General features: G+C 42.3%; 4 protein-coding genes across 4 annotated transcripts; 1 reads left to right on the top strand and 3 right to left on the bottom strand.

Moving 5' to 3' along the window:
- Positions 1-3,261: 3,261 nt before the first annotated feature.
- LOC119359153 (dolichyl-diphosphooligosaccharide--protein glycosyltransferase subunit 4A-like) lies at positions 3,262-3,363 on the bottom strand. Its single transcript, XM_037625468.1, has one exon. The coding sequence runs from the start codon at positions 3,361-3,363 to the stop codon at positions 3,262-3,264; it is 102 nt and encodes a 33-aa protein (XP_037481365.1).
- A 6,755-nt stretch (positions 3,364-10,118) lies between these two features.
- LOC119357731 (wall-associated receptor kinase 2-like) lies at positions 10,119-13,686 on the top strand. Its single transcript, XM_037624582.1, has 2 exons — positions 10,119-11,025; positions 13,472-13,686. The coding sequence occupies exons 1-2, from the start codon at positions 10,119-10,121 to the stop codon at positions 13,684-13,686; spliced, it is 1,122 nt and encodes a 373-aa protein (XP_037480479.1).
- A 2,057-nt stretch (positions 13,687-15,743) lies between these two features.
- LOC119353766 (dolichyl-diphosphooligosaccharide--protein glycosyltransferase subunit 4C) lies at positions 15,744-16,076 on the bottom strand. Its single transcript, XM_037620443.1, has one exon. It carries the CDS (start codon positions 16,074-16,076, stop codon positions 15,966-15,968), a length of 111 nt encoding a protein of 36 aa, XP_037476340.1. The 3' UTR covers positions 15,744-15,965.
- Positions 16,077-18,561: 2,485 nt separating this feature from the next.
- Positions 18,562-23,103, bottom strand: LOC119353765 (AP-4 complex subunit mu-like). Its single transcript, XM_037620442.1, has 13 exons — positions 23,046-23,103; positions 22,853-22,947; positions 21,893-22,096; positions 21,556-21,672; positions 21,303-21,431; positions 20,557-20,683; positions 20,056-20,159; positions 19,859-19,963; positions 19,674-19,768; positions 19,480-19,567; positions 19,254-19,314; positions 19,093-19,166; positions 18,562-18,938 (listed from the first exon to the last, which is right to left on the bottom strand). Exons 1-13 carry the CDS (start codon positions 23,101-23,103, stop codon positions 18,840-18,842), a joined length of 1,356 nt encoding a protein of 451 aa, XP_037476339.1. The 3' UTR covers positions 18,562-18,839.
- Between the last annotated feature and the right edge of the window lie 6 nt (positions 23,104-23,109).

Consider the following 23,109-nt stretch of genomic DNA (forward strand, 5'->3'; position numbering starts at 1 on the left):
ATGGCCTGGTTCGAACGCGAAGGATTCTTGGACCTGATTGCCAGGGAATGGGCTAAGGGTGTAGGAGGGAGGACTTCAGTCGAGCGCTGGCAGAATAAGATTAGGAATTTGAGAAGTTTCTTACGGGGTTGGGCTAAGCACCTTAGCGGAGTGTATAAGATTGAAAAGGACAGGCTCCTTTCTCTTATACATGCACTAGACATAAAGGCCGAATCCACGATTTTGTTGCCTGTTGAGCTTCAGGTTAAAGCTGAGGCGGAGAAGAGGTTGAAAGAACTTCTCCACGAAGAAGAACTGAAGTGGGCGTTGCGGGCTAAGGTCCACAGAGTGGTCCAAGGGGACGCAAATACTCAATTCTTTCACTTTATTGCTAATGGTAAGCACAGAAAGAAGAGGATCTTTCAACTTGAACAAGATGAGGGCACTATTTTAGGACAAGACAACCTCAAAACCTATATAATAGAGTATTATAGGCAGTTGTTTGGACCGCCGGAGGATAGCTGTGTGTCCCTCGATGAGTCTAGGACTGAGGATGTGCCTCAATTGTCGGCTGCTGATAATGATATTCTGGTTGCCCCGTTCACTGAGAAGGAGGTGCTTGATGCTATTGCACAGATGAAAAATAATAAGGCTCCTGGACCGGATGGTTTTCCGGTTGAGTTCTACAAAAAGTGCTGGCACATCATTAAGGGGGATTTGCTTCCTGTGTTTCATGATCTGTTCTTTGGACAGCTTCACTTATTTCACTTGAACTTTGGAACTATCACACTGCTCCCTAAGAAAACGGATGCTGTGAGAATTGAGCAGTTCAGGCCAATCTGCCTTCTCAATGTTAGTTTCAAAATTTTCACCAAGGTCGGGACTAATAGGCTTACACAGATTGCGCTTTCTGTGGTGCAACAGTCCCAAACTGCTTTCATGCCGGACAGAAACATCCTTGAAGGGGTGGTCGTCCTTCATGAAACGCTCCATGAAATCCATTCAAAAAAATTAGATGGAGTAATTTTTAAGGTGGATTTCGAGAAAGTGTACGATAAGGTCAAATGGCCATTCCTCCAACAGGCATTGCGTATGAAAGGTTTTGATGAAGCCTGGCGCCGCCAGGTTGAATCATTCACGCAAAAAGGTAGTGTGGGAATTAAAGTGAATGATGATATTGGTCGTTACTTCCAGACACATAAAGGCCTAAGACAAGGAGATCCGATGTCCCCTATATTGTTTAACATTGTGGTTGATATGTTAGCAATTTTGATAGGGAGGGCTAAGGAGAATGGTCAAGTAAGTGGCTTGGTACCCCATCTTGTTGATGGAGGTGTATCCATCCCGCAGTACGCTGATGATACAATCATCTTCATGGAGCATGATTTGGCCAAGGAGAGAAATATGAAGCTGGTGTTATGCCTGTTCGAACAATTGACCGGGTTAAAGATTAACTTTCATAAGAGTGAGTTGTTCTGCTTTGGTAGAGCAAAGGATGAACAGGACGCTTATAGGCAATTGTTTGGGTGCGAGTTTGGGGAGTTACCTTTCTCCTACTTAGATATCCCGATCCACCATCGTAGGCTGAAGAACCGAGAATGGAAGTGCATCGAAGACCGATTTGAGAAGAAGCTGAGTTGCTGGAAGGGCAAGCTCATGTCATACGGTGGCCGATTAATTTTGATTAACTCGGTACTCACGAGTATGCCTATGTTTCTCTTATCATTCTTTGAAGTCCCAGTTGGTGTCAGGAAAAGACTGGACTTCTATCGATCGCGTTTCTTTTGACAGGTTGATGACTTAAAAAGAAAGTACCGGCTAGCTAAATGGGATATCATCTGTAGACCGAAAGATCAAGGGGGTCTCGGGATCGAGAATCTTGAAGTTAAGAACAGATGTCTTCTTAGTAAGTGGCTGTGGAAACTGTTTTCTGAGACTGATGCCACGTGGGCGCAAATCCTTCGTAGCAAGTACCTCCACACAAAAACTTGGTCCCAGGTTACAGTCAGGCCGACCGACTTGCCTTTTTGGAGAGGACTGATGAAAGTCAAACAGTCCTTTCTTAATAGGACAAAGTTCATTATTGGCAACGGTGCTAGTACGCATTTTTGGGAGGATACTTGGCTCGGAGAGACACCCTTGGCCATTCAATATCCGTCTTTATATCGTATTGTTCAATGACGTGAGGTGTTCGTTGCAACGGTATTTCAATCTATCCCCCTTAATATTCAGTTCAGACGGTCGCTAGCGGGCAATCGTTGGGAAGCTTGGCTCCGTCTAGTTAGGAGACTGATGGAGGTTCAGCTTTCTCAACAACCCGATAAATTACGCTGGAAGCTGGCTAGGTCTGGAGTTTTCACAGTTAAATCAATGTATATTGATGTTATTAATTCGTCCTCCATTCCTACCTCTAAGCATGTTTGGGAGGTTAAAGTGCCTTTGAAAATAAAAGTGTTTATGTGGTTTGTCCATAAACAAGTCATTTTAACCAAGGACAACTTGATAAAGCGTAATTGGACAGGAACTACTAGGTGTAGTTTCTGTGATCGGGATGAGACGATTCAACACCTCTTTTTTAATTGCCCATTAGCCAAAGTTCTATGGCGGACGGTCCACATTGCTTTTAAGATTACTCCACCGAACTCTGTCAATGCGTTATTTGGGATATGGCTTAATGGGATTGAGCCAGACTTAGTGAGACATATTCGTGTTGGAGTTTGCGCCTTGCTGTGGACTATCTGGAATTGCAGAAATGATTTGGTGTTTAACAGAATATCACGTATTCACTTTTTGCAGGTTATTTTCCGAGCCACCACACTGATCCGTTCGTGGTCGCTACTCACTCTGACGGAAGTCAGGGAGCATTTGGTTACTGGATCTGTCCGCTGGGAGATGGTAGCTCGGGATATCTTCAACTGGTTTGGATGGCGGTCATGTAATAGGATAGGCAATTAGTTTACCTATCTTTCTTTAGCCAGCCGGTTGTGGCTTTTCTTTCTTGGCTAGTTGGTGTTTCTAGCCTTTTTAGCTCTGTGTGAACTTTCTTTTTTTGTTCTGTCAGTTGGAGACTTTGAAACCTTGTTTGAATTTTTATTTGGTTAATAAGATGACCGTATGCATCACTCTGATGCAGAGGCCGGGAAACTCCCCCTTTTCGATAAAAAAAGAAAAAAAAAGTCGCCAGATACTTTGCACTTAAGAAGAACCGTCAAGCGCTCCGTCCCCATTAACCGACATATTTCCCAACTTGCTCCGAGTAAGACGGTGCAAAACAAGAGATGATCAGTTGTCGTACTTCGGGTCCTCCATCACAAAGTGGACCAACACAAAGATGAAGATGCCCAGGAAGTTGGTGAAGAAACCCAGGTCTTGGTCGTCAAACATGTGCAGAAAACATTGCAAGCAAAGGATAGTTAAGGTCTGAAAACAAGCTAGCCATAATACATGATCAAATGTGCTGGTTGCCACTTGTCAGAAGTATATGACATGGAAGCAAAGGCTAAAGCACGGCTGCGGCGTTTCGGTGCCCGGGTGCATCTGCACCCGTTCAAAAAAAAATTCGTAAAAAATTCAGAAAAAATCAAAAAAATTCCGAAAAAATTGAGGTGGTGGACAATTTGATGCGTGAGGTGCGCCCCAATTTTCAAAACATTTGAACTTATGTGCAGCTCTCAGCAAAAAAGACAAATCAGACCAAAACAGTATATGAACAGTACACATTTTTACAGACCTCCGATTTGTCTTTTTTGCTGAGAGCTGCACATAAGTCCAAATGTTTTGAAAATTAAGGCGCACCTCACGCATCAAATTGTCCACCACCCCAATTTTTTTCGGATTTTTTTGAATTTTTTTAGTATTTATTTTGATTTTTTTGGTGAGCGCAGGTGCAGATGAGCTCGGGCTCAGATTTGGATTTTTCCTAAAGCACAACATACAAACAGAGGTTATGAACGAGCTGTGCGCCTAGTGTCTACTATAGGATCATGGCCACAGGTTATCAATAAAAAATGCAGCAAGTCAACCTCGCGTAATCTGCTCACCTCGCTTCAAGTATACAGCGTTTTGGTCCTTGAACTTGATCCTATTCAACGCTTCTTCTTTTTTTCTGAGGTGATCCTATTCAACGCATAGGTCGAGGTTTGTCCTTTTTTCTTTTGAGACAAAGGTCGAGGTTTGTCAACCTCGCATAATCTGCTCACCTGACGCTACCCACCATTACTGGGCCAGCTCAAGCAGACTTCGGAAGACTCTCTCTTCCGGTTTTGAAAGATTCTACTAGTAGAACATTCCTTGACAACTTTTCCTTTTTACTGTGTTTTTATTTCGCATTTTCCTATTATTTTTATTTTACAATTTTACTTTTTAAAATACAGCAACATTTCTTAAATTTATGATTTTTCTAAATTCATTTTTTTAAATTCATGAATATTGTTTTAATTTTTCATTTCTTTGAAGTTTGAGAATGTTTTTAAAATTCATGAAATTTACTTTTTTTGTAATTTTTAAATTTTGGAAGCATTTTTAAAAATTAGGGAATAATTTTATATTCACATTATTTTGATTTGGGAAAATGTTTTAGATTGGGAATATTCTCTAAAATTCATGGTTTTTTTAAATTCCTGATTTACTTTTAAAAATTGAAAGTATTTTAAAGAAAACCGGTTGAAACAAAAAATTGGCCAAGAAATGAATATAAATAATCGTCACTGCAATACATACTAGAGCGACTCATTTGGCGTTCGCAGGGATGAGCAAACTCACTAGTTAACCCCGTGCAAAGGTCACTCACACCTTCTCTCATGATGACAAGTGATGCATTGCATGTGCGGCACTTACCGCAATCTGGAAGTTTTGGTGGGATTTTCTTCGCATGCACGGGACGCATGTGTCGGTTGCTTGTTTGTCTTTTTCTCATATATTTGTTTTCTCAAAATGTTTTATCCCTTGAATCATCTGTTCGAATCATGAGAGAAGGTGTATTCATAGTCGCGACAGCACAAAGGTTGTTGTCGCCGGTCTGGGTTCGAGTCTCCTCATTCTCCTATAAGAATAAGACAGGGGGCTTCTTTCCCTCTGTTCTCATTCTTTTTCTGTTCGAATCATGAACCGTATTCATAGTTGCGTTCTACTAGGAGTCGCTACCAGCTATCGACTTGCGTCGTGTCCATGTGTGCATGAACATATAGGGTTGCGTGTTTAAGGGGCAGGAACCCACTCAGATTGGATCCAAGTTGATTGGGTGTGGATAATGGATATCACGTGTTGAGTCCATCTCGAACGTCTATATAATTGGAGGGGCAAGACCTTGAAAAGAGTTCGACCAGTTCCACGACCTAGTCATCGTCAGTCGCATGTTGACATCGTGCGAGTGGACCTAGCAGTTCGCTGCCCGACATTTCTCCCTGCACGCATGGATATCTTAGAGACGTCGAAGATTCATAGTTTGGACAAACCGTGAGAAACTATTCGAGGATCCGACGGGAACATGCATCTTCAACTCCATTCCTGTTGTCGTGACCGTGTATCTCCACGGCATGTGTTCACCGTTCGCACAACAATTTTGTTTTGTTTTGTGATAAGATAATTGATGAGTGTTATTTTTACACTCCTCTAACCTAAGTTTAAGCAGAAATATTTTATTAAAACCGAGATATTCGCTCTGATATTGCTACTAATGACTAATGAATGCAAACGATTCTAAATATTCGATCTTTATTTTATTTCCACGAGAAATTGGCTATTTATGGACAAAATCAAGCCAATACATGAAAAGGGGTAAAGTGGAGATAGAGGAGATCAAGTGGGTGGTGCACCAGAGGAAACAGAGCAAAAGGCGACCTTCCATACGACTATCCGCGCTCTTATGGATAGTTGTATGGCATGGCAACCGAGGCGACTGGTCTACGTGAACGACATTTGTAAAGGGCCTGGTGCCAAATGAATACCAGAACATCACAGAACAAGCTAGTCATTCTCATCTTCACTAAAGCCATCTCCATCAACCATAGCCGCCACCATTTTCCATCGCCATAGCCACAACCTTCACCACCACCATAGTTCTCAGCAATCTAGTCATACTTGTAATCATGTATCACACACGGCATCCATTGTAAAACATATTATCAATCAATAAATCTTCATGATGTGTTCTTCGTTTGATCTGATCTTCATGTGTGGGTAGTTCGGTAAGGTCATGGGTTGAGGCAAGGGTCTTGCAACCCGATGTATTTTTTTGGAGAGTTCAATGGAAGTACGTTGAATTAACGTCTTGTATGCATAGCATAAAAAATGTTCCGTTATTGTCTCATGTCTCGTTCGTGTTCTTCATCCCTGCAGGTACCCAAGATCATGGAGAGTGAGTCACAAAGATGCTAAGGGTAGGGAGACCGTTCCAAACACCAATGGCAGAAATGTTTAGTGTGATAACACAAGTCGTATCCTTGGAGATTCAAGAGGTGTAGTCATTAAATGCCCAATGCTTTTGTCTGATTATTGCAGTCTTAATTAACAGGGCAACCCCGTGCAACGGACAAGGCCTTCGGTTGGACAACTGACTCTTGATGCAGGACGCGTGCCGGTCAAGACATAATTTAGACACATGCCCCACTTCGATATGTAGCAAGCACATCTTGATGGATGACTTCCAGAGTACAAATTAAGATCATGATTCATGATGGTCCCGACACAAATATATGGTTGTAAGCATAAGTCCTCATACCCATGCCTATTTTTATTATAAGTGTTTTCAGTGTCAGCTTGATTTACGATCTGGTCAAAAGATAGAATTTAATTCTCTAGCAAGACCTTGTTTGATACCCTAGCTTAAATGGCACCATCCTCTCGTGGGTTCGGTAACTCAGGGTCACCTCTGGGGAAAAAGGCGAGAATCCTTTCTGCTCCATTTTCGGCTCACTAAAGGAAGTAATCGAACCATTTTCTGGCGTCGTTGCCGAGGAGGCTTTGTGTGCCTAGTCTTTGTGTTTAGGGTTTTTATTAAGAGTGTTGTTTGAGTTTTTAGTTTACTTTTTGTTGCAAGTCTTGTCAGTAGAAAACCTAAAAAATATTACTACGAGTCATAACCTAGGAAGCTTTGCTACTCCTAGCAATAGTTTCATGCGTGAACCTATAGCACAACCTGATGTTGTTGCCGCTGAGTATGAGATAAAACCGAACCTAGTCTCTATGGTTCAATAGTATCAATTTGGAGGCTTTGCTTCTGAGGATGTCGGTACGCACTTGCATAATTTTTCTGAATTGTGCAACATGACACACATTAAAGATTATGATCTTGACGCTTTGAAGTTGCACCTATTTCCTTTCTCCTTGAGAAGAAAAGCAAAAGAATGGATTCTATCTTTGCCTACAGGTAATATAACTTCATGGACTGATTGATTCAGTAAGTTTTTATCTAAGTTTTTCCCACCTGCAAAAATTATGCAACTTCGTTCACAGATAACAAGTTTTAAGCAGGAAGATCGCGAGCCACTAGCGCTTGTGTGGGTTCGCACAAAGGATGCTATAAGAAATTGTCGTAACCATGGAATGGAACAGTGGTTAATTTTTCATATGTTTTATAATGTCTTAAATCCTATGTCAAAAACTATGATTGATACTGCTGCAGGAGGAACTATTATGGGTAAGCCCATCGTTGATGATAAAAAGTTGCTAGATGAAATGCAAGAAAACTATGCCCGGTGGCATGTTGAGAGGGCTACCACCAAGAGAGTTGACCGCTAAGATTGATGAACTCATCTCCGCCATGAAAGGCAAACAAGAGGTAAATGTGAACGTTATTAATGATGAAGAGGTTAATGATGTCAATTTTATTGCTCGTAATAGCTATAATCCCAACTGAAAAAATAATGGGTATGCATCTAGATTACCTTATCCCAATAATAGTGGAGCACCTAACAATTTTAATGGAAATAGAAATACTCTAGAAGAAATTTAGAATTTTTTTTATTGCTAGTCAGAGTGAGCAGAATGAAACCTTTAAAAATATCTTGAAGAATCATGATAACTTACTTGGTCAATTGACCAGTAAGATTGTTGGATTCACTAACAATGTGCAGGCTCTAGATGGAAGAATTAATAGCATGGAAGCACAAGTGGCTAAAATTGCAGAGAGCCAAACTCTGATTCTATGTAGGTAAACCAGAACCTAACCCGGTTGAAGATGTCAAGATGATGAGAAGTAACGAAGAGAGTGCAATGTGCGAGAGTATACTTATACAGTTACAGACTTCATAAAGATGATAGCAATGAAACACCCACTACCTGAGGTACCAAATGATGAGGCATATAATGTCTTTCTTAATCATGTTGCAGCGAAGGTACGCGAGTTGGACGATTAAAGAAAAAAAAACTATTCAATAAGTTACCTGCTAAGCAAGAAGATGATTTTGAGCGTGAGATTGAGATTGGTTTGACCTGTCACGATTAAGCATGGTGTTATCATTCAAATAAATGATTGCCCTGTCACGATTGATCTTGCTATAGTTGATATGCCTGAAGATCTCATTGCTCCTATAATTCTTGGTAGGCATTTTCTTATGACCATAAAGACTGTTATTATGTGTTTGAGGGAAATGTGAGATTTGACCTTACTGGGAAGGATCTTTTTGTGAGACATTTTCCCAGGAAAAAGAAAATGAAGACATACACCGGAGACGGCATTATCGTCAATGCTCGAAGCTATGGGCTCGGTGTCTTTTTACCCAAGTGAATCACTATGGTCGAGCTATCTGACCGAAAACAAGCGCTTCGTGGGAGGCAACCCACGCGAATAAGGTAGAAAAGTAAGTTTTTGTTTTTCGTTTCAATAAAAGAGTGTTGAAGTTTTATCATGGAGGATAAGTTGAGAAGAGTTGTTCTAATGAGGCCTTTGTCTTGCGCAAAATTATCGTGTGTTGTAGTGACATTTGAATGCCTATAAACATGCCTATATGTTGTGTTGGAACTAACCCCGCAGACAGAACAAAATATGGCCTAGCGTGCAACCACCGTGGTTGTTTGACCGATTGTACGGAATCCTGGCGATTGGCGGAGAATCGGTTGGCGGAGGGGCAAATCGCTGACGAGCAGGAGAACGATGACATCGCCGTGGCCATGGTCGTGGAGGATCTGGGCTTCTTGGATGAGCAGCGGGCATTGTAACAGTCCATGCGCATCGCCCGCGACATCTGCCGCAAGCAATGGCGGCTGCGGGTCCTAAGGGTGGAGAGTGGCGCCTTGTTCATGGACCTTGATGCGAAGGGGAGCGAAGAGGAGGCGTGTGTGACCATAGATGTCGCCGCCCCTACTGTTCATGGCCCGCCACAACAACCACAAGGCCGACCCATCCACGTCAGACGTCGTCGACACGGTGAACTCCGGCGAGAAAGAGTAGGACATGGGACGTGGGCACGCCTAGTATCCCATGTGGGCCGTGCCCCACGTCCTATTCTCTCCCCCTCCCCCTCTCCCGCAGCTTCACTTCCTGGGGCTCATGGCCGGTGAGTTTGCCGGACATGAGGAAGGCATGATGTAGAACACGGAGGACGCAACGGTCGACGAACATATAGACTAAGTTAAAAAAATGCCATTCACTTTTGTTTAGTTGAAATATGTCAAAAATGTAATGGTTCTAATGATAACTGTCCAATTTGCCTGGTTTGTTTAAATTCCTTTTGAAATGTGGTCCGCGTTGAAGGCTTGAAGCCCTATATAACATGGTGATGTCGATGGAACCTGAATCATTTTCTCTCTACCTAAACTTTCCTTTCGCGATGTAGCCCAGTAACAAAGATAATACGGCCCTATTATAGATGGAATATAAATATACTTACCACAGCACCAATACACTGCACTGTTTAGGATGTACACTTGGTGCATGTTTCTTATCGAATACTGTATGTCACACCGCGTATTCCATAGAACAGCTCCATGGACTATTCTCCTTCTGCCTTTTTTCTTGATAGGAAACACGAAACAGCAGGGAAGGATAACAAGAGGAACCAGTCCAGTCCCACCTACCCTACCCTCAAAATGTGAATATATGTATATAATCATGGCAACATTATTCAGACTAACAAGCGACTGGGTAGCCCGAAATCACTAGATCAGAAAAGCTGCTGCAAATTGTAGCCTTACCACTCAGCATGGCTTTCAACAAATTAGCACCTGCAGTAGGGTTCATCGTAGCACTGACGGCGTTCCGCCTCACCGGCGTTGGAGCTTCTGTGCCACCAGGCAACTGCACGAGGGAATGCGGTGGGCTGGAGATCCCTTACCCATTTGGCATCGACCTCGAGGATGGCTGCCAACTTTCTGACCGCCGGCAAGGCTTCAAGCTCCGCTGCCTAGACAGGGGCGGCCGTGGCAAGAGGCTACATTACATCAACCAGGAGGTGCTGGAGATCTCGCTGGAGCATGGCCAGGTCCGGTGGCTGAACAACATCTCCTCCTACTGCTACAACGCCACCGCCGGGGAGATGGAGGTCAACAGCCCGCCGTCGAACATGGACCTGGAGGGCTCCATCTTCCGGCTCTCCGACACCGCCAACAAGTTCACCGTGCTCGGCTGCAAGACGCTCGCCTACATCGGCGACACGGACAACGTCACGTCGTACACGGCCGTGTGCGGGGCCACATGCAAGGACGGCAACCTCTCGCTGCTGACCAACGGTTCCTGCGAGGGGATCGGCTGCTGCCGGACGGCGATACCGAGGGGGCTGGAGAACTACCGGGTGTGGTTCGACGGGAGCTTCAGCACCGGCCGCTGTAGCTACGCGGCGCTGGTGGAGGCGTCCAACTTCACCTTCTCCTCCGCCTACCTTTCCTCGTCGGCGTTCGTCGACGCCTACGGCGGGCAGGCGCCGCTGGTGGTGGACTGGGCTATTGGAACGCTGCAAGGGGAGACTTGCGAGTCAGCACGCGCCAAGCCGGAGTCCTATCCGTGCGTCGGCAACGACAGCGTGTGCATCGACTCGCCTATTGGACGAGGCTACTTCTGCAGATGCAAGAAAGGGTACCAAGGAAATCCTTACCTTCCATACGGATGCAAAGGTAACAAAAAGACTAACAACAATTCCACACTTACCATACGACCAAGTCTCCAGTCTTTAATTCAATTTTCAGGATAACTTATTAATCCATCTGTTGCAGAATAAATTCGGTTTGTTTCTCTTAAAAAATGAATTCGGTTTGTTAAAGCAAAATACAACGTGAAATTGGTTTTCTGATTAAAATATGGACGAATATTCTTCTAAAATGGACGAATATTCTTGTAAAATGGTAATTGTGTTTTTTTAGCAAGAAATGGTAATTTTGTTGACATGCCGTTTCTTTTACCTTTTCCAAGATTTTCCAAGATTAGTCTCACTATTGCACCAAACCATCTACTGGTCCAAGTAATGACAATTCTTGCACCAAACCGAGGTTCCAATCTTAATTTACTTTTGCATGGTAGTAACTTATTACTCCCTCTCCATCCTTGTAGAACGAATTTGATTTTTTTCAAAGCAAAATACAACTTGAAATTAGTTTTCTGATTTTAAAAAATGGAAGAATATTCTTACGAAACAGTAAATTTGACACAACATCGAATTTTCAGGTGGCAGTAATACCAATTTTTCATCTACTAGCTAATTGCCCGTGCGTTGCAATGGGGACATAGGTTCAACACCAATCGTGTCTGTGATATGTAGTATGTTTACCCCTTTCGCTTCTCCTCCTCACACAAGAGCACCCAATGAATAGGGTTTCCCTGCCTCCTGTCACGCTGGCGCCGATCTGCCTTGCATCCTACGACCTTAGGGCCATGGAGGCGTGGTGGATCCCGGCCCTCGCCGGCGGGAGGCTCCTGCTTCCTTTTTAGGTGTTATTTGGAGTTTGTCTAGGGTTTTTGTCCTGCTCGGGAAGACGAGACGACGACGACTCCCTAAAGATGGAATAAGGTTCTCCCGCCTAGCCCATGTCTTAGTGGTGTGTCTAGCGTCATTGGAGGGTGTGTAGAGGTGTGTCTCCGGCGGATTTTATGGGATACGTTCGATGTTTGTCTTCGATGGATCTGTTTGGATTCGGTCTTCGTTCATCCGCATATGTGTGCCTACATATTGTATTCTTTTGATCTATGCTTCTCTTCATCAGCGACAGTTGTTGTTCTGGTGCGCTGGTCCTTTGGGGCCTTAGCATGATGACTTCCCGACTATCTACTACAACAAGGTTTGTCCGGCTTTGATAGGGAGGGGTCATGACGGCAGCGCGCCTTTGACTCGCATCAGTGCTTATAGTCATCGCTGGTGGTCTACAAACATAATGTAATTTATTTTACTTCTAGTGTTCTTACTGCCATTATGTTTGATGAATAGATTAGAAATCCCCCCCACCCCCCACCCCCACAAAAAAAAACACCAATCGTGTCCGACATATACCTTACACCCACCATATTCTAGATTTTGGTAAGATTTGATTTGATTTGAGTATGGTTAGTGAAGGCAAGGAATGTTTTGATTTAGGTGAGGTTTTGCTAAGATTCAACTTGATTTGGATAGGGTACGAGAAGCAAGGAAAGTTTTGATTTAGTTGGTGTCTTGATAAGATTTGATTTAATTGAGTTAATTTAGGATGTGGTTTTGAGAGACGACGGACTAATGTACACACACTAAACCTGCCATTACAACCGTAGACTCCCCTTTAATGTAAACTATGTCACCTCACCATCAAGAGCCCTATAGCCTCTCTTTAAAGCAATTTTTAAACAGGCGTGTAAAATCCTTATGTTGGTGGTCCATGGAATTAAGCAAATTTCGACCCCAAAAAATCACTATGTGCACTTTAAAAGGGTAAACCTAATCCCTCAAAGCCCACAATTTGCACTACGATAATCTTTTTAACCCCCAATCAAAGCCCACAATTTGCACTACGATAAAAACAATGTTGACGTTCTGCATTAGAGTCGTTGTAAGATAGGTCAATGGCTTCACGAAGGTGAAAATGTTATACATTATTTCAGGAACTATGACCATGTTAAATATGCCAAAAGGAGTTATCCTCCTTTTCGGGAAAAAGGCGTGACCTCAGCTGTTAAGATTATATATCAAACAGTCCGCGTGGCTCATAGGCAATATTAGAATTAGAGTCAGATTATTCACACAAAAAAAGAAAAAATTGAGTCAGATTGTAGGTACCTAGTTGTCTGGCTATCTTCGTCCAAAAATGGTTATTTAGCTACCAGTAGAACTGGAAATGTCGGTTTCATGGAAAAGGCTGACGATATGCACGTGTTATTAATTGCAGTCGTGTTTTATCATTCTAGGTATGATAGTCAATATATTACCCGCCCAAGTTCTAGGAAAGCCAGTCTTTTGCCCCATGACATGGCTAATATTCTGATTCAGATCTCCTAATCTTGTCAAGAAGACAAGAACATATGTATTACCTTGGGGAAATAAGGTTTTTCTTTGATATTATTTTGCTTGTGCACCTTACCAAGATGTGCCTCATTTTGCAGATGTCGATGAGTGCCTTGACCCAAAAAATTGTGAAGGGACGTGCCACAATATCATTGGAGACTTCATCTGTTGTCCTCCGAGAACAAAATATGATCCCAAAAAAATGCAGTGCACCTCTACCAAAAAGAAAACTCTCGTCATAGGTACCTACCTTTCAATTATTATGGGGTATATGAAAACAACAATAAGCTTATTGGCATATGGTTTTACATAGGTGTTACCATTGGGCTGGGTGCGGGCTTTGGAATGCTACTTCTTGGCTTGAGTGGAATGTCCATCTCCTATTGATGGAAAAGATACGTCAAAAAACAACAACGCAGGCTTTATTTCCAAAAAAACCAAGGCCTTCTATTGGAACAACTCATATTATCAGATGAAAATGCAAGTGATAGAACAATGATTTTCTCCTTAGAGGAGTTGGAGAAGGCAACAAACAACTTTGATGAAACTCGTATTGTAGGCCGTGGAGGACATGGCATGGTATACAAAGGCATCTTATCGGACCAACGTATGGTGGCTATAAAAAAGTCAAAACTTGTTGAGGAATCTGAGATCAATCAGTTTATTAATGAGGTTGTAATCCTCTCCCAGATAAATCATCGAAATATCGTGAAGCTCTTTGGATGTTGTCTTGAAACAGAAGTGCCGCTCTTAGTATCTGATTTTATCCCTAATGGCTCTCTATTTGATGTTTTGCATGGTGAGCCAACTAGTAGACTATGTTTATCCTGGGATGATTGTTTGAGGGTTGCTCAAGAAACTGCTGGAGCTCTCTGTTATCTACATACATCTGCCTCGATATCGGTCTTTCATCGTGATGTGAAGTCCTCGAATATCCTGTTAGATGGAAATTTCACTGCTAAAGTTTCAGATTTTGGTGCTTCAAGAACAGTTCCTATTGACCAAACTCATGTTACCACAAATGTACAAGGAACATTCGGATACTTGGATCCAGAATATTATCAAACTGGGCAACTAAATGAGAAAGGCGATGTGTATAGTTTTGGTGTGGTACTCATAGAGTTACTTACAAGAAAAGAGCCTGTTTTTAGAAGTAATTCAGGTTCAAAGCAAAACTTGTCCATCTACTTCATTACAGAGATTAAAACAAAGTCAGTAAGAGAGGTGGTAGCCACTCAAGTTCTTGAAGAAGCAAGCGAGGATGAAATTTGTATCATTGCCTCTCTTGCGGAGACGTGTTTGCGTCTCAAGGGAGAAGAAAGGCCTACTATGAAGCAAGTGGAGAGTACATTACAATATTTGCGAACAAAAAGGTTGGCCTCATGTCATGTTGTTCAAAGGAGCGAAGAAGAAATCCAACCACTTGTCTCTAGTTTTCAACCTTTCGCCATTCATATGGATGATAAATCTCATTCAGAAGCATCTAGTTCTTTCTTCAGTTCAGGGTGAGACATTTTTTCTTTTCTTTTTGACAATGTCCGGGGTGAGAGCTTATGTCATTTGCTTATCTGGTTCCCAAGTATTTGAAGTTGTTAGTTTACATTTCATTTTTATCTTTGCGACTAAATAGTTGTCATAATATTTCTTAGTAGCGGGTTTGCAGAACAATTCATTACTATACGAAGACGGGAGTGGAATAATGCCTTATTCGGCCAAACACATGTACTGCGGTCAAGAGTGTTAGATTTTTCTGTGGCTGTTTATCAGCATATTTCTTCTTGCAAGAACTGAGATAAATTCTGCTTCTCAGAGTATATTTCATGCAAGAGTTATGCCAACATTTTGCCATTTTTGTCTTGCTGGTGTTTGTTGTAACAATTGAACTAAAATAACCCACAGTGGTCATTTTTTCAAACATGCTGTACCGTCAATTCCACGGATGCCCCCTTACGTCCATCCAAACAGATCCCAGAACTATTGAACGGTTCATTTTTGCTACCACTGTAGAAAAAGGTTTGCTTAAGCACAATCCAAAATCTTAGCAACTTCCATTCTCTGAATACGGAAGACTGATAAATGGCAGGAAATACAAAGCACATGTAATTGTGATCTGTGCACCGGCAACCCATAGGTGTATGGCAGGATGCTGCTTCGCATGGGTAAAACAAGGCGGAGAACAGAAACTCTGCTTCATCGACAAGGTTCCAGTGCATCTTAAATGTCTTTTCATTTTTATGGAATGCCATCCGGCAAGCTTTATTGATTAGATATAAAATAGTTATATCGTTGAAGAACATAGCAAAAATGAAGCTAGGGGGTTCAAGTCCCAGATATGAGAATTTTGCAACCCCAAAGGCAATACAGATCACATAATCAAACAGCAAATAACAAGCAGGGTACAACATAGACAGATAGTAAATCGATCTTTCGAAATCTCCACAGTTCACTTGTTCAACAGATTAAACATGATTCAAGTCACAATGCCAGGTAATTGCACTTAAGAAGATCTGTCAAGCGCTCTGTTACCATTAACAGACACATTTCCCTATTTGCTCCAAGTATAATACGGTCTCATTGCTAAACAAAAGGCGATCAGTTCTCATACTTCGGGTCTGCCATCACAAAGTGGTACGCGATGACCAACACAAAGATGAAGATCCCCAGGAAGTTGGTGAAGAAACCCAAGTCTTGATCGTCAAACATCTGCAGAAAACATTGGCAAACAAAGGATAGTTAAGATGTGAAAACAGGCAATCGATGATGATAGTCAAATGTACTGGTTGCCACTTATCAGAAGTATATGACATGGAAACAAAGGCTAAAGCACAACATACAAACAGAGGTATGAACGAGCTGTGCGTGTGGTGTCAGAAAGGAAGGCAAGAAGCAGCACTAAGCTAATATAGGATTATGGCGATAGGCTGTCAATACAAAACACAGCAAGTCAAACATGTGGTAAAGCCCTGCTTAACCATCATATGGTCCTGATAATTCCAAACAAAGATCTCTGAGCTCAGGGGCATGTTCCTACAAATCTAATTTGATGACAGATTGGGATGTCACCAAGTCAGCATCACTCTGACTCCACTTTCTCCAAAAAGATACGTAGAAATAGCAAATAAACTGGGGTTAAGTGCAATCCACTTCATTGATTAAGGAACCTTGCATGTACAAAATACAAATTAGGCCATCCATGTACCCGAGATGGGAAGGGTGTCCTCTGCCTACTGTAGTTCAGGGATGAGTCGTGGGAGATGGGAGACTAGCTAGATAAACTTTTAGTGGTGTAGCATGATCAGAAAGAATGACCATACTTTAAGCTATGAAGAGCATACTGCTACTGATGTATAGAGCTAGATTACATAAGATGGTGCGACTGAACCTGCACTACTAATATCTATAGAAAGTTTCAAATGAAAGCAAGACAGAAAGATAGAAGATAACAGAAACAAAATTTCGATAACCAGATCCAGTGCAACACATGAATGGAGGTGTGAAATTTAGTTAACTGCTGTACAAGAGCACTCTCTCTGCAGTGTAATAGAACATGCAGGAAACGTGCAATGATAGCTATACAGAGAAACACACATAACACGATCTTCCTGGTGCACCAATTCATTGGTCTTCATATCTTCATTGCCCTTCCCAAGTTTCTACTGCCAAGAGAACTCTTCTTGTATGCAAGAGTTTGCGAACCCACCAACTCAGCCTCGCCTCTACCTTAGGTTTGATGTTTTAAGGGGGGGAAATCATATCATCTATTATCAACATGTACAAATTCAGCTCCTTAGCTGTTCACTCAATATAGCTTAATCTGCTCGGTGGGTTGCATAATCTTCTTACGGCTAAAACTGGAGAATTACTTAAAAAAATCATCCTAAAAGGATATCAGGCTACTGCATCTGGCGCCTGAACCTGACCAAGCGGATTACGTTCACTCACCTATGGCATGGCACACCCACCGGGTGATCCCCCAAAGAGCACCACAGCAATTACCCTAAACCTACGAACAAAATCCAACAAAAGGGACAGAGTGGACTGAGCCCGGACCATTTCCTGCCGGAATTCCGGAATCAAATCGAACGAGATCTCACGAGATGCAAAGCTGATCCGGCCACGAGATCGTGGCCAAGCAGCCGCGCAACTCAGTCACCCCCTTGTGACTCCACGTAGACAACTACGGATCCCGCCCCAAATCGAACGGATCTGCCGTAAACCACGACGAGGAAGACAGAAGAAGCCGCGGCGGGACGGGCAGGAACTCTTCGCGCGAGCAAAAATTCCCTATGCGATCTGAGAGAAGAGAGCAGGTGAGACGGAGGGAGAGGGCCGCACCTTGCCGGCCGCCGCGCGGATCTGTAGGGAGACTGGGCGCGCTCGCGGTCACGCTCGCCGTCGTCGCCGCGTCGTTGGACCTGGCTGCCGAGTGCACTGCGCTGAAACTGCCGAGTTGCGGCGAGGAAGAGCAGAAGAAGACGTGGGCCGGGGGTTACAGGTCCTGTGACGACTCCGCGATTACTGGGCTGGCTGGGCTCATCTGGGCTTAAGGCAGCGTGTGTTTGAGGCCCACGTACTTTGGGGAGTGATGTCAACGCTCCAGTGCTGTGAGAACACCCCGTCAAAAAAAAACTGTTCTGTGAGAACAAGTCGCGCATTCTCGGCTCCAGTGGCCAGCCAAGATCAAGTCGTCGGTGATTGTTCGTTCGTTACTCCAAGGATATACAGTCGTTACTCGTTTGGATTCGTGTTCATATGATCTTCCTTTTCTTGAAACATGCTGAGTGGCAATGTTGAGCACATGGTAGCTTTGTTCGTCCGTAATGTTTGTCCCATAATTACATGCTGATGAGTGGCAAAATTGAGCATGGTAGCTTTGTACGTCTGTAATGTTTGTCAACATAAAAAGAATGAAGCTTCAGACAAGATTGCCACTGTCCTAAAATCCTCATTTCGGGTTCTCATCCGGCATCACCAGTAGAAATACTCCCTCCGTTCCTAAATATATAAGCCCTTTTAGAGATTCCAATATGAACTACATACGGAGCAAAATGAGTGAATCTACACTAAAATATGTCTATGTACATATACATAGTCCGTATTGAAATCTCTAAAAAGGCTTATATTTAGAAATGGAGTATAAAGCAGCCAATGATCCGATGCATTCCATCATATGATTCATCTTCCGTGCTATTTCCGAAGCGAGACAGTTTCAGTTTGTAATTACCAGATGAACAAGAAATTTATTCACTTCTCAGAATACAAACAACCATCATGTATTTTCTGCATATTGCAGAAGGAAAATATAACACTAAAAAAGAAAGTGAGCTACAGGAGCAGAGTGATGTTGGGATCCCCACTATAGAGTTACAATACATGTCACTCTGTCCAAAGCTTCAAGTCTGTCCAAGATAATTGCACAAGGAACAGGTGGGAAGAGCATTCAGAAGAATTGTACAAGCAATGTCCTCATAGGCGAGCTACATACGAGTTGGCCTGTGTCACATATCTCACCCACCTGTATGGATTGTATGTTTTGGATTTCTTCGCTATCTGAAGATATCTGACCTGCAGCGGGGAAGGGAATAGTTCAGTCGTGTGTGGGTGGTGTTGGTGTTCAGGAAGCATAAAAGCTATACATCGATCTACTAGCTGTTCAACAGATAAGAAAATTCTTAAATCATGTTAGTGTTGGCACAGAGATGGCAGCAGATGGTCTTACCTGTAACTTTGAAGCATTGTACATAGGTATAGTGAAGTTCATGTTTACTGGTCCGGCTTCCTTTGTGAGGTTTCCTGTGTTCATAAAGATGTGTGTCACAAAAACATAGTATAATAGTCACTCAGAGCATAGACAGGCCATGCTAGAAGTCAAGAGCATACCATGTGTCTCCTGGGAAAATGTGAGCTTTGCACGAAGGGTATGCTCGGAACCACCAACAATCTGCCAAAAGTTAAACTTGTTCAGCAAAGTACAGCAGACTGGCTAACAAATTCAGGCTTGCATCGCATGTAATCATCTTCGAATAGGGTTTGCATATAATAGAGTTCAAACTCAATGGGGGGAAAACAAGAGTGAACCATAGATAAAATCCTTTTTGGAACTTGCCTTCTTTAGATTCCACTCCAGTCTCCTGGTTCCTTCTTTAAAATCTGTTGTCTGTCCAACTGCTCCAGCTTCCAGTTCAAAACTTGCCCTGCAAAGTAATTCCATAATGCAACCCTTTAACCAATTATCACAAGCAGAATTTAATGTTTAAACTTTGTCTGAACTCAAAAGGACAAAATAAAGCTGCAACTGACCTCATTGTGTAAGAGGGCACTGGCATCTGTACTGTGATTGTGTTGGCAGTGACATTTGCAGGAAAGTCTGCCCGAATTTTCAGTAGAACTTCAGCCTGTATAACATAAACCAAGATCTTGAATCAAGATACACCAATATCGAAATATTAATTTTATCAGCACCGCAAAAACACAAAATACCTTACCCTAGATGGGCCAGCTTCTTCAATTAGTGCAGTTACACGGAAGGGTGGCTTAAATTCTTGAGTCATCCGGTAGTTCATCACTGGAAATTCTCCATCAGGTGGTATCTACTCATTGGTAAATATGATTGTCAAATTTTGCTGCTGTCATATTTGGAAGAAAAAAGGAAGAAAAAACAAATCATATCAGTAGTACTTACTAAATGCAGAGTTCTGTCAATGTCAAAACTGTCGAGCTGCACTGACTCATGGAAGTTACAATCATCAAGAACAACGGATCCTCCTCCAGAAGAACTTCTGTAATCTGGTATCAAGCATTTGTAGTATTGTTAATTCACAAGATGTAAGAATAAAGTGATGGTAACCAGATCAAATTTACACGATAGCAACAGCACATCAAACTCACTTTGTTCAAGTGGTAAAAAGCTATAGTGAATACCAAATCTCGGTTAAGATAGGAATTGTTAATAAGACAAAATGCAAATAGAAGGTCTCCACTGATATTAATGATTAAATGTATCCATTGAATAACCCATTAAGAAAAAACTTAACACGTTTTCAACACTATGAGCACAAGATCAAGAACAGCGAAGAAACATAAAATTCAGGTCATGCTTATAGACATCCAGCAATCAATGAAAGTAGTAGTATAACATTTTCCTAAGTCAGGTGATTAAAGGAAGAAAAGTTAACAGCCGTACCATGTGTAGAAGAGCTATTCTTTCCAATGCCCAAATCCTCATTCAGAGCTAGACGGATTTCTGGATTTCCACTAAGGTAACTTTTCATTTGGATGGTTCCATCAATCTCAGAGGTAAGTATATAACCCTGTATAATGAAATTTTAAATAGAAGATAGTAAGCACATGAAAGTACTACTGCTGCATTAGAACAAAGCATGTATTCATCCTGGTTAATATATGTGGTGCCTCACAAAGTGCAAGTATCCCATTTGAGCTATTCAGAACCAAAAGGTCATGTCGTCCCTATCCCATGGATTTGGAATTTTACAGTAAGAGGCAACAAGATGACATCTTATGCATGTCCAATTTTAAGTTGTAAACACAAAGATACTAGTAGGACAAGAAACTGACAGTAAAGAGAATCCACTAACCATACTAACTATAAGCAGCAACTTGAACTACTTAGTAATCACGGCCAGTTCTTTTGGGCGGCTTAAAAAATAAGCTGCCTCTCCCCGGCTTAAAAAATAAGCCGCCTCTAAAATTTGTTGAGACTTCTAAATTAGTTATTACATAACTAGTTTAGAAGCCCCAATGAATAAGAGAGGCGGCTTATGAGAAAAAAGCTGGGGAGGAGGCGGCTTATTTTTTAAGCTGCCAAAAGAACTGGCCCTAATTAATACTACAGAACTGCAACATGTTTGAGATTTCAGGTCAGGAAGAAGAAAAGGAAAAACAACAAGGTATGTGTATATCATAACTTACACTAGAGCTGAATGTCACACTTATTTTTTCAATGATATCAACAAAAATCTCCTCCCTCTTTTTCCCACCAGGTTCATTAGCAACGACAGATTTTGTCACAGCCGTACCCGGCATTCGCTTCGTGCCTTGCTGCATTAGACAATTTGTCAAATTAAACTATGAGATTAACAAAGTAAAATGGTGAGTAGCACACTGCTTGGTCAAGTGAGACCCTAAAGCCATGTTTTCTCGGAATAATAGGCAGAAGTTTTACCATGAACATAGCAGCAGGACCAAGTGGTGGCAACCGTCCGGCATCAACCATGATTGGCTCATTAAATATGTACGACTTCAGAGCCTCGGTAGAAGTTGTTTGTGGGTATCCGAAGTCCTAATTACACAATTCAACACATAAATAATTACATAGTTCTACCAGAAGATGATAGTATTGTGTTTTGTCCTAAACAGATGAATCATACTAGCCAGTTCAAAACCACACTAACTGCTTGATAAACACACATTAAAATTTGCTAGTGGCCCCAAAACATGGTCAAAACAGGTTGCAGTTAATATTGTATGAAGAAAGGTAGTGTGGAATGTAGAGTACTTACAATAACTTCATCGAGCAACTCGTACACTAAAATGAAATTCTTCCTCAGGGAATCTTCATTTAGAACACCGAGATAGTCTTTGGTAACACGTGCGATCCTTTGCAGAAGTTCCAAGAGAAGCGACGGGGAGATATTGACCATTGTGGTTACTACAAAAAATAATCCCGCAACTTTGACATGGACATAATTAACCCCATCGATATTCTGTCATGTACAAAATGTAGAAAATGCCACATGTCAGATCAAGTGGCAAAGAAATGGGTGAATCGACAGAAAGAGGAATGCAATCATTGTTGTCTCTTCCATACACATATGTAACGCTCAATCCTTCATTTTATCAAGAGTCGAATATCCTACAACCCTACAAGATAATCATAATAAACTGTCTGCATCTAACTTAAACTTTTTCCATAAGCAGATCCTCCAAGGCAAGCTTCATGCTTATTTGATATGGAGCTAACAATGCATCATGTTATAACCCTGCTCACTACCCAAAGAACCATAATGGAGAACAGGCACTAAAAGTTTCCTTCCTGGTGAGCTTAGTCCCCACTTCCCAGACCTCCTAAACAGTTGAAGAGTTGCTGGAGGAGGGATTAGTCAACTTTTTTATCAGTTCATCTAAAGCATTTGCCCTAGGAACTACTTACACAGGAATGCAGATGCCCCATATGCAGTTAACCAAATGCTCAATTATGGTGCAAGGAACAAACATACTGGACGCGCAATGACTCAAACAGAACCGGCGATCCGTAAGCTCATGTTCTATCTGGAAATAGGTGATGCTATTAAGCTTCTCAACACATATTCAAACAACCCATAATAAACATAGCTAATCAGCCTATCACTTCAACGTAACACAACAACTCAGCACCCAAAAACCTCAAAATTAGGATGGTTTATCAGATTGCCCAGTACGAATAACAAGAGACAAGCAGGGAGAGGGGAACAGATGCATACGAACACTGGAGGCGCCTCCTCGGCCTCGTCCTCGTTCCAGAACTTGACCTTCCGGAAGAAGATCTCCGCGCTGCCCTTGGGCACCTCGCCGCGATCTGCATCCCGCCCACCCGCAACATCCCCACCCCAAATCAGCGGCAGATCACGACAAATTCCGCGAGAAAAAACGAAGGGGGCAGGATCCAGATCTTACAGTCGCGGAAGACGATGTGGTCGCCGCGCTGCGACAGCACGAAGAATTGCGAGATCATCTCTCC

This window comes from Triticum dicoccoides, chromosome 2A (genome assembly GCF_002162155.2).
Source record: "Triticum dicoccoides isolate Atlit2015 ecotype Zavitan chromosome 2A, WEW_v2.0, whole genome shotgun sequence".
In the NCBI taxonomy this organism is placed as follows: domain Eukaryota; kingdom Viridiplantae; phylum Streptophyta; class Magnoliopsida; order Poales; family Poaceae; genus Triticum; species Triticum dicoccoides.